The 15,940-nt window shown below is 36.1% G+C and overlaps 1 protein-coding gene across 4 annotated transcripts in view; it reads right to left on the bottom strand.

Annotated features, from left to right (window-relative positions):
* Nucleotides 1-15,940, bottom strand: part of GPR155 (G protein-coupled receptor 155) — a 43,837-nt gene that overhangs the window by 14,489 nt on the left and 13,408 nt on the right. For all 4 annotated transcript variants that reach the window (XM_006083104.3, XM_023744729.1, XM_014467955.2 and 1 more), the window contains 9 exons: nucleotides 14,663-15,062; nucleotides 12,528-12,693; nucleotides 11,265-11,420; nucleotides 9,632-9,715; nucleotides 8,940-9,057; nucleotides 5,640-5,724; nucleotides 4,532-4,622; nucleotides 3,091-3,298; nucleotides 1,616-1,720 (listed from right to left, as the gene is read on the bottom strand). In XM_006083104.3, the coding sequence (XP_006083166.1) occupies nucleotides 1,616-1,720; nucleotides 3,091-3,298; nucleotides 4,532-4,622; nucleotides 5,640-5,724; nucleotides 8,940-9,057; nucleotides 9,632-9,715; nucleotides 11,265-11,420; nucleotides 12,528-12,693; nucleotides 14,663-15,062 (1,413 nt within the window). The remainder of the gene's footprint in view (nucleotides 1-1,615; nucleotides 1,721-3,090; nucleotides 3,299-4,531; nucleotides 4,623-5,639; nucleotides 5,725-8,939; nucleotides 9,058-9,631; nucleotides 9,716-11,264; nucleotides 11,421-12,527; nucleotides 12,694-14,662; nucleotides 15,063-15,940) is intronic.

Raw genomic sequence — 15,940 nt, 5'->3', positions numbered from 1 at the left:
GAGCAGACAAAGCTCATTTATGATGGCTCCCATTCTATGTAAATTTCACAAAATATGACCAGAGAATTGAAGAAGTTCCTTTTGTTTTAAAAAATCAGAATTATTAATGAAGAAAATGACAAATAAGCAAAGCATAAGATTTTTGGAGACAAAAAGGCTGTTAAATAAAAGTACATGTTGAATTTGTCAATGGGCTTTACTATTAGGTATCTATATAATAAAGAGCCAGGGTCATAACCAACGAAGGCTTGACCAGACTGGAAGTCAGCGCTGGGTTGCTGTGGCGACCTAGCACTGACTGGGGCCACTGCGGGTGCCCTGACCCAGCACTGACTGCCTAGGGGGGGAAATGGGGAGGTGGGGAACCGTGCAGTGGTGGCACGTGAGCAGTGAGGGAAGGAGGCGGCGGGGAAGCGGGGAGGCAGGGAGGCAAGGAACCTAATCGGCCCTGATCGCTGGCCAGGCCTAGAGACCCCACCCTTGCACGAATTTTGTGCACTGGGCGTCTAGTTTCTTACACTCTTCACAACATTTGTGATATGAAAACATAATGCCTGCCTGGTGTTGCTCAGTGGTTGAGGGTCGACCCATGAACCAGAAGGTCATCGTTCAATTCCCAGTCAGGACACATGCCCAGGTTGTGGCTCGATCCCCAGTAGGGGGTGTGCAGGAGGCAGCCGATCAATGATTCTCTCTTATCACTGATGTTTCTCTTTCCCTCTCCCATCCTCTCTTTGAAATCAATAAAAATATGTAAAAAATATTTTAAAAACCCAACATAATGCCTTTGGTAATAATACGGTTGACTTATGGTTCATTATAAAGAAGACTTTTTACTGTTTCCCTTTCAACTTTAATTATAAATTAATATAACCAACTAAAAGTACACTGTAACTTCACATAAGTGTGTTATAAACAATTGTTTTAAATAATTTGAAGTCCAGACCACAAATGTTATTCAGTCTCTTAGTCTATATGCCAAAAGGCTATTACTTTGAAAGATTTCTCTTTTTATGAGAAAGGGTATATTTTAAGTATATGGATTCAAAATGTAATTAAGCCCTAATTAATTAGTCCTGGCCCTGGGGAAAGGGAGAGGGGGAAGTCTCAGCTTCTAAGACAAGAAAAAAAGGCCAAAAATAAAAATAAAAAATAATGGTGGTTAGGTTACACTTCTTGGAATTATCACTTGGGTTAAATTTATTGGAAAAATTGATGTGTGTGTGTGTGTGTGTTTGTGTGTGTGTGTGTGTGTGTATGTCTAATACTACCTATTACTACATCATAAGAACTTTATTTTAAACTGAGTATTCTATCTATGCATGAATATCCTATTAGCACTTTCTTCCATCTCATTTGAGAACACATATATACTTTTTTAAATTTTTATTGATTGAGAAAGAGAGAGAAAAAGAGAGACATCAATTTGTTGTTCCACTTATTTATACATTCATTGGTTGATTCTTGTATGTGCCCTGACCAGGGATCAAACCTGCAATTTAGGTGTATCAGGACGACACTCTAAACAACTGAGCTTCCCAGCCAGGGCTGAGAACACATATTCTTAATCAGCGTATCTTTTATAGGCCCATCCTCATAACCCAGGGGTACTTACTTTTCTCAGAGGAAGGCGTCGCAGGTCCACTAGAGCTTATGTTTGTTACTGGCTCTGTGGATGAGCAGCATAATTCACCTTTTCCCATGAAGCAGGAGCAGCACCCTATATAGATCAAATAACATGTGAGGACAGAGCCCAATCACAACAGAAATGGACAACTTCAAGGGATGCCAAAGCAAAACCAAAAACCAATCAAACAAAAAAAACCCCAAACAAACAAATCCATTTATACACACACACATTTCTCATGCAGTTTCATTGGAAACGTTGTCACAAGGTATCTATCAAAAAGTATTCAAATGTACTTACACAGAAAAGTTAACACTTAGAGAGGCAGAGGATCAGCTCCCTTAAACACTGTCTCTCACTATATGACACAAGGAAAAATGTTTTTTGTCCATGCTGTTCCATTAGTTTCCACTGTGCTTTGGGAACTAAGAATTTGAAAACTTTCCTAAAACACAGCTTTTCTTTAATCACTAATCAAAAACAGGTCCCAATGCTCTATTGCTTATGGTAGTTCATTCAAATTCCTCTGTCTGAATTTGAAAGCTCTCTTTGGCTTGGCCCTTCTCTGTCTGTCCAACCCCTCCCACCATTCAGCAAAGGCCCGTCTCTTCTTTCAGAACAAGTCTTTAGTGGCCTTCACAAACCCCGTGCTTATTTAGGGTCTCCAGGCCTAGTACGACAGGGACTTACCACTTTTGTTAATTCATCTAAACACTCTCCTCCTTTAGGTTTAGTTCAAAACTCACTGCTTTCAACAACATGTCTCCTACTAGTTTAGAAGATGTAGTAAAAACAATTATAATTTTTTCAATAAAATACTGCTAAAAATCTCTTGCCGGTTTATAGGTAGATTGGTTTACAGAAGTCACACAGAGCCATCTTCTACAGAACTGTAAGTTTTCCTGTTTAGTCACAGAAGTCACACACACATACACACACATACACACACACACACACACACACAGATTATGGCCACCAAGAATATTACTATGGCAGTTTTTGCCTTCAGACATAACTTGGATATATAAGTAGACCATTAGCCTTCTCTTTTATTAATTGAACTTTTGATTTCATACTGCCAACTCCTGACATGCTATTAACCCTGTGTCAGTCAGGTCTCCTTTAACATTTTATTGATAGTGCTTACCTGATACAAGTTGTTAAATTAACAAGTCTAGATGCTAAGTTTCCTAAAAAGGGTCTTCCTTAAGTTGTTACTTTTCTCTAAAACTTTCAGGTCCAAGGAAGTTTTAGGATTTAACAAAAGATTGTCTTCACAAAAGATTTATAAACAAGAATCTAATGAACTTGCAAGCTCTTTCTATTATCAACTATCATTCAAGTTCCTTATCTGACAAATACCTGTGATATTCAAGGTAGCTCAAGGAAGTGCCCTTAAACAACACATTTAGGACACATGCTATACAGGCACGTAAGAGTTCCTTTATACTTAAGGGTCATACTTGTTTCTGGGATAGAACTTGCAAAAGGTTCGGGTTCGTTTATTGGCACTGGACTCTCCTCAAAAGCAGTGTTCCCAGGCTCTGCTGCACTGTGGCTCTCAGACTGGTTGAAACCTTTGTAGCTTCCTTGGGTGGTGCGGTTCATACACATGAGTGATATGCTGGCTATCACAATGCTGCCGAACAGGGTGGCTGATGTGGTGATCATCTGCCAAAAAGACATTAAGCCACTTTTCATAATTCTATCTTTATAATCTTAGTCGAATAGGTTAAGGGTACTTTTTTGGAGGAAAATGCAATAGCTTCATAGCTATACTGTAAATGCTCTAGAACAGTGGTCGGCAAACTCATTAGTCAACAGAGCCAAATATCAACAGTACTTCTTCAAAATAGATTCGCCCAGGCCGAAAACCGACTTCTGCACATGGGCCACGAAGTTTCAATCGCACTGTACATGCGCGCCCTCACGTGGTATTTTGTGGAAGAGCCACACTCAAGGGGCCAAAGAGCCGCATGTGGTTCACGAGCCGCAGTTTGCCGACCATGGCTCTCTAGAACAATGGTTCTTAAAAAAAGAAGAGTGTGGAAGAGATGTTACTTGTAGAAAAATTAGAGTTTGCTTGTAATCATATAAGATTTCTAGATACTTCTTTCACTGTGCATCAATGCCATTGGTTTCTTCCACAAGTAATTTAAATAATTGTTTGCGGCCCTTCTCTTCAAAGTTTTTGCTTGCTTTAATACATAGTTTAAGCATACTTCAACTAGAGACTCTGTTACAGTAATAATAACAAAAATAAATAATTACAGCTAATATTTACGGAGTATTAACTATATGGCAATACTAGTCTAAGTCCTTTATATGTACAATTTTATTTATTCTCACAATAACCCAATAAAATTCAAAATTACAAAACAAAACAAAAGTAAGAAATCCAAATCATTCGAGGAGGTTTCTAAAACACACATCTGAGGGCCCTACCCCCTGGAGAATTTCTGATTCAGCAGGTCCCACAAGTCTCTTCTCTCTAGCTTTTCAAGCACATTTTCTCTCAGATACTTTTTGTTCTGAAATTTATATTTACTACAGGATTGAAAATCAAGAATTTGGCTTTTATTATTATTGCTAACTCAATAAATGGCTTTAAATTAACCACTCTTTCCAGTAGAGGAAACATAATTAAACATAATTCATAAGTGTGTTTAAGAAGACTCAGTAAGTTTCAAACATCTGAAATCCTCACCTAAAAACAAACTTAGACACAAAACCTTTACCATAGTTTGAGACATGACTTAACAAAGTGATGTAGGATCACCAGTGTGATATGTGGTAAGTTGGAATAGATTTTCAGAATTAATTTTAATGTAAGTATAGAAAAACACATTAACAAGCTAAAGAGAGACGTTCTCAAGAACAAAACTTTCAATACATTCTTCTCACCTGTTCTTTTCCATAAAAGAAGGCTGAGTCAATGCTATCTCCACTATGTTTTCCAGTTATCAAAAGAACACCAACAAGGATAGCAGGAATTCTGGAATAACAAGGGTTTAGAGAGAAAGGCAGAATGAATAGTAGCTATTAACAAGAAGAAAATTCTGAGGTGTTCTAAATTAAGTTACAGCAGACAGAGAGACAGAACTGTTAGTCAATTAATGGCTGGGGGCCAACTAACAAAAGACTGTGCACATTCTGTATATCTGTTGGAACTTCGGATTGATTCCTAGGGGTCTACTTGGCCTTGCACCAAAGGGTTGCAGGTTCGATCCCTGACCCCAGTCGTGGTGGTTGGATTGTGAGCGGGAGACAGCCAGTTGATCTCTCTCTCCCTCCCTCCCTCCATCTCTCCCTCTCCATCTTTCTCCCTCTTCCTCTCTCCAAAGAGCAATGGAAAAAAATATCCTTGGGTGAGGATTAACAAAAAGAAAGGGACAAAGGCCAGATAGATAGAGGTAGTATGGCTCATCTATATTTTGGAGGAAATATTCTAACAGAGGTGAGGCCATCTGTGCAGTTGGAGAGATTGGTAGGAATCATCTCTGTCTCTCTTGCCTGGCCTAGTTCAGTACTGAGGTGCAGATCCACGCCTGACTGGTGTTTCCACAGATTAGGTTTTAACCAGGCACCATCAAACTCCAGGAGTCTCTGCTTTTTGTTTGCACGTGGTCTTTCTGGACTGCTGCCCGCAGCCAATCCACAGGAGCGGACATTTCTTTTTGTAGACTCTGCGCCTATTCCAGAGCTGGCCCACTTCATTTTCTCCCACCCCTTTGCCTATAGCTAACATAAATTCTTTCAACACCTTACATCTTTCTTCTCCCTTTCCCTTACCTAATATATAAAAACACTTGCAAACTGTGAGACAATGGACATGTTGTCTTTCCTACCTAGCCATGCAGCTGCTAGTTCAAAATCCATGCCCCCAAAACGGTCTTCTCTTTTGCCTGGCAATGGCCTAATAAACCCTTTCTTTCAGCCATGGACGTCAAATTTTATTGTTTAACACTGTATATACAGAAACACGTAAACAAACAGAAAGCTACCAACTTACCCCCAGCCACATATTATGATGATTCCAACAGGAATTTGTACCATCTCTTTCTTTTTCAGAAGAAACAAAGAAATTGCTAGAAGGCCTAAGAACAAGAAATAAAGGTTGAAAGATACATAATTATTCTTGATGTTGTTCAGTCTTCATGGAATTTTATTTAACTAAGCTCATTTCAGGAGCAGTCTGCAGTTGTTGCCCTAGAATTTACTCCTTCTAAGTAAGTGCTGTCTCCAATACTTTGAAGCAGGTTTTTAAAATTCAAAATAATTTGAGTTTTCCCTCCTAAATCATGTCTTTACTCAAACCTTCTTGTTTTATACATGAGGACTTTTTTCAAAAGTCCCAAATCATCTTATTCTTTTGACTGATGTGTTTGGAATCTAAGTATATTTGACAAATGGAGGGTAGTTTTTTTAAGCAGCTATGGAACAATTCTAATAATAAAAACACTCCCATTCTATTTGTGCTAAGAAAGAGCCAGCAATTCTTACACAGGTTTTTTTTTTTTAAAGCTCCAAGTCTATAGGATGGACTTTAAATATAATATTAACTTAATACAAAAACAAATGTTTTAAAGTTCTTCAACTCTCCTTATACCATATACCCAATTATTTATACAAGTAATGTCTTATTTAACAAATTCTACATGCTATAGAAGCTTAGAACTATTTTAAATTATACCTTCATTTTACAGATACAGAAACAAGGGTTTGCCCAAGCCATACAGCCAGCAGAGGGCAGAGCAGGACTGGGAACCCAGCCACCTGATGGGAGGCAAGTCCAATTCTATCAGTGTTTCTAAAACTCAGATCAATGGGCCTTGATGGTTCCTAAGACACATTTGTCAGGACCTGGAAATATCTGAGAAATTTTAAGTCCTTTTGGTATCTTTTCAATGACAATCACCTAAATGCCCACCTTATGACCAAAGTTCGGACTTATGATTTGAGAGATTATTTTTGGTTTTATATTCAGGTTGAGCCAAATGAAGGCTAAACGATATCACAACACATGGTACAAACGAAGGTTCTGTGGCCATTTGAAGAGAGAAAAGCAATGAGAAAATCAGATCATAAACCCACAGAAATAAAGGCAGGCCAAACTAAAAAAATAAACAACAAAAAACCCTAACCAGAGAAGTGAGTTCCATTTTACATTCCCCCCCCCCCCCCCATTTACTAATCTGATTCAGATTAGGAAAACAAGACCCTTTGTCATGCTGATAAATGTTGCTAGTTAGAATTACTGAGTTTATAGTTTTGTTTGAATCTCATCTGTGAATTTGCTTTAGTTTTAAAGTTGTATATTAGCTGTATATAAGGAATTCATACCTAGAATTAAGGTTGTACCGATTGAGTAACCCTGTGCTAGAAATAATGTAAATCAACACCGAGGTCCTTGAGAATTTTTTTTTTCTTTAAAAGGGACCACACATTACTCAAGGTCAAGAGATACTGTAATATCACTGTTCTTCCCTAAATACATTTGTAAACGCTTATAGTTTCAGGTTTTCAAAGGGCCACGGATACAAGTAACCAATCACAAAAGTGTGCCAACTGTGTTACAATACTGATGGTCATTAATGTTCTGATGTTCATTATTACCTCCTTGTGAAAAGACTGATACAGGAACAGGTGCAATCTAGTCCTGGCTCTATCACTGACAAAGTCGAATCAGCTAAACTCTTTGGGCCTTATTTCCCTAATTTGCAAAATCAAAAATTTAAAGCAGACCAGTGATTCCAACAGTGTAGAGACAAGAGGTGGCACAGGGTGAAATTTTTTTTGACTAGTTACATGTTTATTTTAACATGTGCTTCAAAAATTTTTATCTATCACATGAAACCTGGGATTTTACTACTATACGGCTCAATTTATTAAAGTAAAAAAAGTGACTCAACTTTAAGGAAAAAACAAGGGCATGTGGTATGCAGATATGGCAAAAATCATGAGGATGGTATGCAAATGAGAGAAATTAAAGATGGCTGAATGGGATGATTTAAAATGTTACATTAGGTCTAAAATTTATTATATCAAAATATTCTCAAGGTTAAAGGGCCCCTTCATCAGGGTCAGGGAATGCAGAACAACATTTTGGGATAGATTTTGGTATGCATGTTTGAAGAGTGTGTCAGGGAGACTTGTGGCTTTTTGATACATTGACCTATTTCCTGCTTTCCTATTCTTATTATAAACTTAGCCTCACTAAACTCAAGTATTAGAGATCAAGTTGGTTTATCTGTATTTGGAAATAAAGTCCTTAAGCTGTTTTAACTTGACATCTCATGAAGTCTCTTATGCTAAGCAAGGTGCACTTGCCTTTAAAAAGCCGGAACCTTCTCTTTGCACTGAATTTTTACAGTGTTGCTTCACTTCAAAAGGTTGTTGACTTACATTAGGCTCCACTTTTGATCTTGAAGGCATGAAATCAAAGGCCAGTTTCTCACAGCCACTTCCTGACACTTGCCTAACAGTGGCTATCACCAGCCCTACCATTCTACAATTTCCTTTTATGTGCCATTTTCCAGGTTCACATTTGTGGTATGAATACAAAACAACCAGATAGAATGTTTCACAAACATACCAGGATGCATTCAAATAAATATTATACTTCAAAAGAGCAATGTGCTAAACCATTTTGAATATCCTTTTTGGAGCCCGTTAAAATGAGAAATAGTCTTTAATACTGAGTATTCTTCTATTTCTATACCCTTTTACTCCTTACTTTTCTTGTTCTCATATTATTATTTTCCCCTCTATTTAATAATATAGTTCTATTTGTTGAGTGTCTACCATGTACCAGGCATAAATACCCATATTTCATTTAATTCTCAAAATAACTCTGTAAGATGCGATGACCCAGTCTTACAGATGAGGAAATGGAGACTGCAAAAGTGAAGTCATTTGCTTAAGGCAGAGCCAGAATTTTTCATTCAGTTCAGCTGGACTCTAATAGTGAGCTCTGGGATACACCTTACATGCCTCAGACCTCTCTGCCCATCCCCTACTTTCTCCAGTGCCTGTCCTTTTCGTGTCTCCAAAGGAGAGCTGCGCTGACTGTGGCCTAGAGCCAAAGACCCAGAGGAAAAGGACCACGTGAGAGGAAACTACCCAAACCCAGGCAGAATTTGAGTACATCGGGAAACAGGACTCAGCTTTGCAGACTGCCTCCCTCAGTAGGTGGAACTGCCTGAGAGAATGCCTTAATCTTGTCCTAGGAGACTTCAAATAGATCACTAGCTGAGGGCTTCTAGTGATGGAGAGGGGGACAGACTTAAATTCCATTCATGGTCCAACTTACCTGTCCATAGGTAGGTGCTATAGAGGGAGCTGTACAATAGAACAAACACCAGAATTTGTCCAACAAAATTTTTTTCTTTAACAAAATTCCATATTATCATTCCAGCACAGACAATAGACTGAAGAACAAAATATGTAAAGAAACAGTCAGTCATATTCATGAGTCATACTCATGTTTTAGTCACAGCAAATATAATTATTCAGTTTAAATTATTGCTGAATAATTATCAACTATTGCATACTGTTATACTAAACTTCAAGTTTTATGGTAAAAAAAAATCCTTCTTATACAGAGTCTTTAATGGTGTACATATTCAATTAAAACAGATGACAAAATTCTAAATACTAACCTTATATTTAGTAATAGTTTACATAAAAAATGCTAAACTTCTTTCCATTATAACTTGAGACATGTAAAGACTTAACTAGAAAAATAAGACTGTTAGAGTTCAAGTTTTAATGATTCAATTACTTCTATTAAAAATCCAAAATTATAATCAAATGCTATTATTAACCTTAACTTTATATAGTTCAAGACCTATTGCAATATTTAATAATTTAGGCATAAATTAATTGTAATCAAATTATAATTGATTGTACTTGGTAAAAAACATTTTTTACTTTATAAGTGAAAAAACACAGAGAATTTTCAATGAGAAAACCATAGTTCTAAATATCTATTGGTTTACTAACCTGAGCGATGAGTAAATTAGTTGTAAGCATATGAGGAAGCTGTTTATATTTCTTACTCAAAAGAAGAATAGCTAGAGACCAGATCTTAAAGACAAAAGGTTCAAAAGTTATTCAGGTTTCTTAATCTTGATAATTACGTATAGAATTCATTGATTAGTCTCTTTAAAGAATCCACTTTATCCTGATTCAGGAAGAAATTCCAATCTCTTATCTACTTTCATCTGCCTAGTTCCCAAAAGGTATTAAGATAAATTACTATAGCCGAAACCGGTTTGGCTTAGTGGATAGAGCCTCAGCCTGCGGACTGAAAGGTCCCAGGTTCGATTCCGGTCAAGGGCATGTACCTGGGTTGCGGGCACATCCCCAGTAGATGTGCAGGAGGCAGCTGATCGATGTTTCTCTCTCATTGATGTTTCTAACTCTCTATCTCTCTCCCTTCCTCTCTGTAAAAAATCAATAAAAAAAAAAAAGATAAATTACTATATCCAAAGTAAAATAAAAAGCATGGAAACATACTATGCTAAATTAACTGTACAAAAAATAACAGGATCTTTAAGAATTAATGCCTTGACCAAGGCCATGTTCTACCTCCCCCTACCTTTGGTGGTTGGGGTGGGACACAGGTTTATAGGCAACTATTCAGGAAAAGAGCTTTAGAGGGAGATGCAGCTACAATGCACTAAGTTCTTCTCCCTTTTAGTTTCTATCATGTTGACTCATGCAGTATCTAAATTCCAGGCTATCTTACTTCAAAAATACACATTGCCTACCTTATGGTTAATTGTCGTGCATTCCTTATATTGAAAAGGATTGGGTTTCTATTCCAACTACACAGTGGCCAGCCAAGTATGCTTGTTGATTTTTCTTTTTGCTCTCCTCATTGTCAATCAAAACTTATATTGTCTTTCTCCCCAAACTTCCCTTACCAATGGGCATAAATTTTAAGAATATGTAACCAAAGTAAAATTTCCTAAAATTACATTTATTATGCATTTTTTGTTGCCAATATACATATTCATCCCCACCTTACTCTTAACAGTAAAACTTCTTCTTTTTTTTTTTTAGCCAAAATACTGCTTGAATTTAATAGGCAACTTGATTTATAAAATACTCTAGTTGTCAAATGTTTAAGTGTTTAATTTGAGCTAGATGCTAGTATATCCAAAAAGTTTCATGAACACTAAATGGGTGGTTAGATGTGATCCCGAGGATCCCTCAACCCCGTGATTCTACAAGAGTAAGTATATGTATAGTGACTCACTATGTACAGAATGCTTTTCACATGTATTGTCTCTCGTGATCCTTGACCCAAGGCAATAGGTAAAATTATTATGTCTATTTTATAGCTGAAAAAACTGAAGCTTAGAGGCGTTAAGGTAACTCCACCGAGATGTACAGCTAGTTTGTGATAAGGCCAGACTCAAATCCAGGTCTGACTAAATCTCAGGCCTTAAGTGCTATACAACTCTAACTCCAGTTAGAAAGACAAATCTCAGAAGGCTGATATTATATTTTATGGGTAGGCTTTAGTGTTCTCTATTGCCTACGAAATTAGATTTTTAAATCCCTAACTTTCTCTTACCAAGCTATTTGCACTCATTCTATGGTTCATCTTTCATTGAACCGTACTTACCAAGGAAACTAGGCTGACAATACTTATATCAAAACTAACATTCTGGATGGCATATGCCAATGGCTTAGGGTCCATTGAGGGAAAAGTCAACAACCAGGCAGAAATGTACATGATTGGTGCAGACACGAATGTGCTTATTACCATTCCTGAGGTTATCTGCAAAAATAAAATCAAATTGAGGAAAGGGTCACAGTCACATTTAAACAATTACCTTAAACTTTAAATAACCACAGCACACTAAGGCATTCTAAAATAAAAGCAAGAGTCAGTAAAAAGACATCACAGAATTCAACATGCTATCTAATACCATATTCCCCCTTTCTGAGAGTTCTTAAAAGAAAACACAGATAAGTTCCCTTAGCTCCTTTCCAATCTATGCTCAACTTATATTTGCACATAACAAATAATAGACATTCCACAGCTGAAGGTTATCTTCTAGGTTCTAGGAAGTAAACAATATTAATGATCTAATTAAACTTATGACCAGTTTCCTTACGTACTGTTTCATGAAATATATGCAATAAAAACAATTCAAAAAGAGAAAATTATTACGCAAACATTTTACAGATTAAAAATGAAACTGATCTTTATTAAACAACTTAGTACCTTCATGTTATATTTCAAAAACGTTTACTCTAGCCCTAGCAGGGTGGCTCAGTGGTTGGAGTGTCATCCTGTACACCAAAAGGTTGCAGGTTCAATCCCAGGTTGGGGCATGTATGGGAGGTAACTGATTGATGTTTCTCTCTCATATCAATGTTTTTCTCCGCCCACCCCCACTCCTCTCTTTCTAAAATCAAAATAAAAACATGCTTGGGTGAGGATAAAAAACAAAAACATTTACTCTAATGCTGTAGATAACATTTACAATATACTTAGACACTGTTAACATTTTGGTGTTAATTGATTTTAGCTATTTACTGTAGTTGATTATGTGATGTTTTGCATCTGGTAGTTGAATTATCAATGAATGAAATAGAATTTTTCCCTCAAAATTTCAAAAGTTATCCTTCCATAAATAACCTTTAGGCTTAAGTATAAGTAAAGCAATTAAATACTTGAAACTAAAAAAGACTAATGGAAAACATCCTGGCTGAATAAATACCCCAGATTAAATAACTACTGTTACATGATGCCCGCTTATATACCATGAAATAACTTATAGATATTAAATTCTCATAAAAATGCTGACTTCTGTGTCTTGAAAATTCATTTTCTACTAACCACACAAACAATCAAACTTAGAAAGTAGTATATACATACAATCTCTACTTCCATGTTGAACTGTGTTGCAAAGATAGCCACTCCTGGTGCTACAGGAAAGACACCATACAAAAATGCATAATTCGATAAACTTGTATGGTTTACTACACTGTCGCCCTTGTCCAAGACTTCCACCATTTCTCTGCACAGAAGTGGCAGCACCAGGCTGAAGAAACAAGAAATGCATCATAACTTGATATCCAAGCATGCTGGTCCCCAGGTGGTAAATTGTTCTAGTAAGGTTGGCATTAGGTTATTCTTCTCCTTCCCAGAATACATGCATGCACATATTCTCTGCATGCCTTCTGTGTACATTTTGTTGGAAGAATCAAGAACTCAACTTGAAATATTGGGAAGAAGAAAATCAGACGTTTTTTGCTCTACAGTAATTTTCTTGCAAAAAGTTTGTAAAAGTTGTAATAGCTGTTGTTTCTTGTTTCCTCTATTAGTTCAATGAAATGTTAAAATATTGACAATCTGAGCAAACTTTTAAAAAGAAAATTACTAAACTCCTTTTTGAAAAACAAAGCTGATCTTTATTATGATTAAGGGTTTAGATGGTTCAGGTAATGATAACAATGCTGCTCAATTAGGTTCTCAAAACCAGTAGAAAAATAGGTATCTTACAATGAGTTCTTCATCTTTGGAGAGACAAAAAGGTGTAGCAAAGGAACTGAAACAAGTGGAAATAGAGCAGAAAATTAGTGAAATCCAGACCCGGTGGAGTCAATTATTAAACAGATCTTTTAGGATTCCATAAAAAAAGCACTATCAGTAGTAGCTGAGCTAATAGAGCTTTCCCTTAAAAAGCACAAGGTTGATGATACTGGCACAGCAGCACCTAGAGCAGTGGTTCTCAACCTTCCTAATGCCGCGACCCTTTAATACAGTTCCTCATGTTGTGGTGACCCCAACCATAAAATTATTTTCGTTGCTACCACATAACTGAAATTTTGCTACTGTTATGAATCGTAATGTAAATGTCTGATATGCAGGATGTATTTTCATTGTTACAAATTGAACATAATTAAAGCATAGTGATTAATCACAAAAACAATATGTAATTATATATGTGTTTTCAGATGGTCTTAGGCGAACCCTGTGAAAGGGTCATTTGACCCCCAAAGGGGTCGTCGTGACCTACAGGTTGGCGACCCACAGGTTGAGAACCGCTGACCTAGAGAGATGCACTAGGATGGAGTAAAGAACTACTCTTCTGTGTATTTTTCAATAAAAAAATAGATGAAAATATTAAATAGGGATCAAAGACCCAGAAAAAAGAGAGAATGAGAATATTTAAATTCTACTTATAAGTTGATAATACTATTACTGTTAGAACCATATTTAGTACTGTACCAATACTAATACTTTATTTTTGAGGAGCATAATACTACCATAAATAATATTCAGAATTTACATTCATTTGTATTCTATTAAAAATATAGAAACTATTTTATATTCCACTGGTCTCATAAATTTAACTGTCAATACAAGAGCTGAATTCAATAGTTAAGAATGCCCCAAGCACCTTGGGATAATCTTGCAGTAAAATCGATGTCATCTGCACCATGAAGTATAATGCCATGGCTAAGGAGCTAAGTAAGTAGTAGAACTATTAACTAAGGGTTTGATAACTTTTTATTTGACAGGCTAGGGTCAGATGATTGATACTAATCATACATATTGACTTATTTATATTTAGAAATTTCAACCACCCTCAGAATTACAGAATATTTTCCCCAAATTGATGATAAAAACAGTTTATATTCAAAATTATTGTTCTCATCACAACTAAGATTTTAATGGATTTTAACAGATTTAGAAAACTCAGAAATCCTGCAAAATTACTTAAAAAATATTACCAAAGTGGGACATTAGGAGATATTAAATAAAATTATATAAAAGCTGAAGAAAAACCAGTAGTCTTTATCCTCTGACAGTAAAACGGAAAGGATAACCTACATGGAATAGGAAATGACTTTGCACAACACACCAACATCACGTTTTCCTTTAAATCACAATTACTCATGAGGAGAAATTATTATCATCCAACTATTTGAAGGAGAAAATAGTTGCAGACACATCCCAATGAACTGACTAAATCAGATTTTCACAAAATATAATCTTCAACTTACAGTTTAGCAGTAATGAGAAGAGTTAGTACAACAAACGCTGACTTCTTCAGTTTCCTTATTTTTCCTACCATTGTAAGACCAAGATAAAATAGAGCTGATCCAGAAAAAGAATTTGCAAGTCCATCAAGAAAATTTTCCATATATTCAGGCACCTTTTGATCAAGAATAAAATTAAAGGCAATGCCAACGAAGACCATAAATACTATTGGGTTCTGTATTACTCGCAGAAGTCCAAGTCCTACAATTTTTACTTTGCTTTGAGAAGTATTTTGACTGTCTTTCCACTTCTGGATTTCACAGAAGATGAACCCTATAGGGTTTAGCATCATAAGAGATATTGGTGCCACCAAATAAATGTACTGGAGATATTCTGGATATGTAGTTTGATATAAAGCTTCAACTGCAAAACAAGAATTAGAATAGATTTTAAAATAATTGTCACAGAAACATATTAATAAGTTATGTATATAATATTATCTGTAATTATAGCATATTATAAATTAAATCTAAATAATGCAGAACAACCACATTAGCCTTGTTTTGTAAAAAGATTTTAGCAGGAAACTTGAAAAAAAGAAAAACATACTGTTAAATAACATTTAGCTTATAAAATAATAATCAATTTTTAAAATTATTTTTAGTAATACCTACTAAATTCTAAGAAGTAGAGGCTTAGACTAGTCACAATAAAATGGAAGAATTGTAGAATTCTTAAAAGAAACAATGAAAGTAAAATTGTTATAACAGGATGTTTAAGTAATAATAGCAACAAGGTAGTTGGCTGTTGGTTCCCTTGAGAGAGAAGTTCCACTGGAGTGGTGAGGTAGAAGTCAGGGTACAGAGGATTGAGGAGCAAGAGGCAGACAACAAATTCAAAAATGAACACTGATGTGACTAAGCCCAAGCTATGCTACAGAAAAGAGACTGGAGTCTCTACAAAGTCTAAGAATTAGATGCAGTGGGAAGTTTTGGAGTTCAGAGCAAGTCAGAGAATGAGCTATTGAATTTAATATTTCCCAGATGGGTAGGTCCAGGATAACCTAGGGTGGCCATGTTAGTTAGTGGCTGAAATGGAGTAGAGAAAAACATCACTGGAGATGAGGAGGTCAAGGGGACAGAGAAATCGATGGGTAGTTCACATGGATGTCAAGTCAAACAAGATAATGGCAAAACGTGGGGGCAGAGAAGATAACAGCCAGATATTCAACTACTCTCTAAGGAAGACAAAAGTTTTTTTTTTTTTTCATAAAGCAGGTCCCCAAATGCAAATGAATTACT

The sequence above is a fragment of the Myotis lucifugus genome, unplaced genomic scaffold, assembly GCF_000147115.1.
Source record: "Myotis lucifugus unplaced genomic scaffold, Myoluc2.0 scaffold_5, whole genome shotgun sequence".
NCBI classification, from domain to species: domain Eukaryota; kingdom Metazoa; phylum Chordata; class Mammalia; order Chiroptera; family Vespertilionidae; genus Myotis; species Myotis lucifugus.
This window is presented reverse-complemented; position numbering and strand designations above follow the sequence as displayed.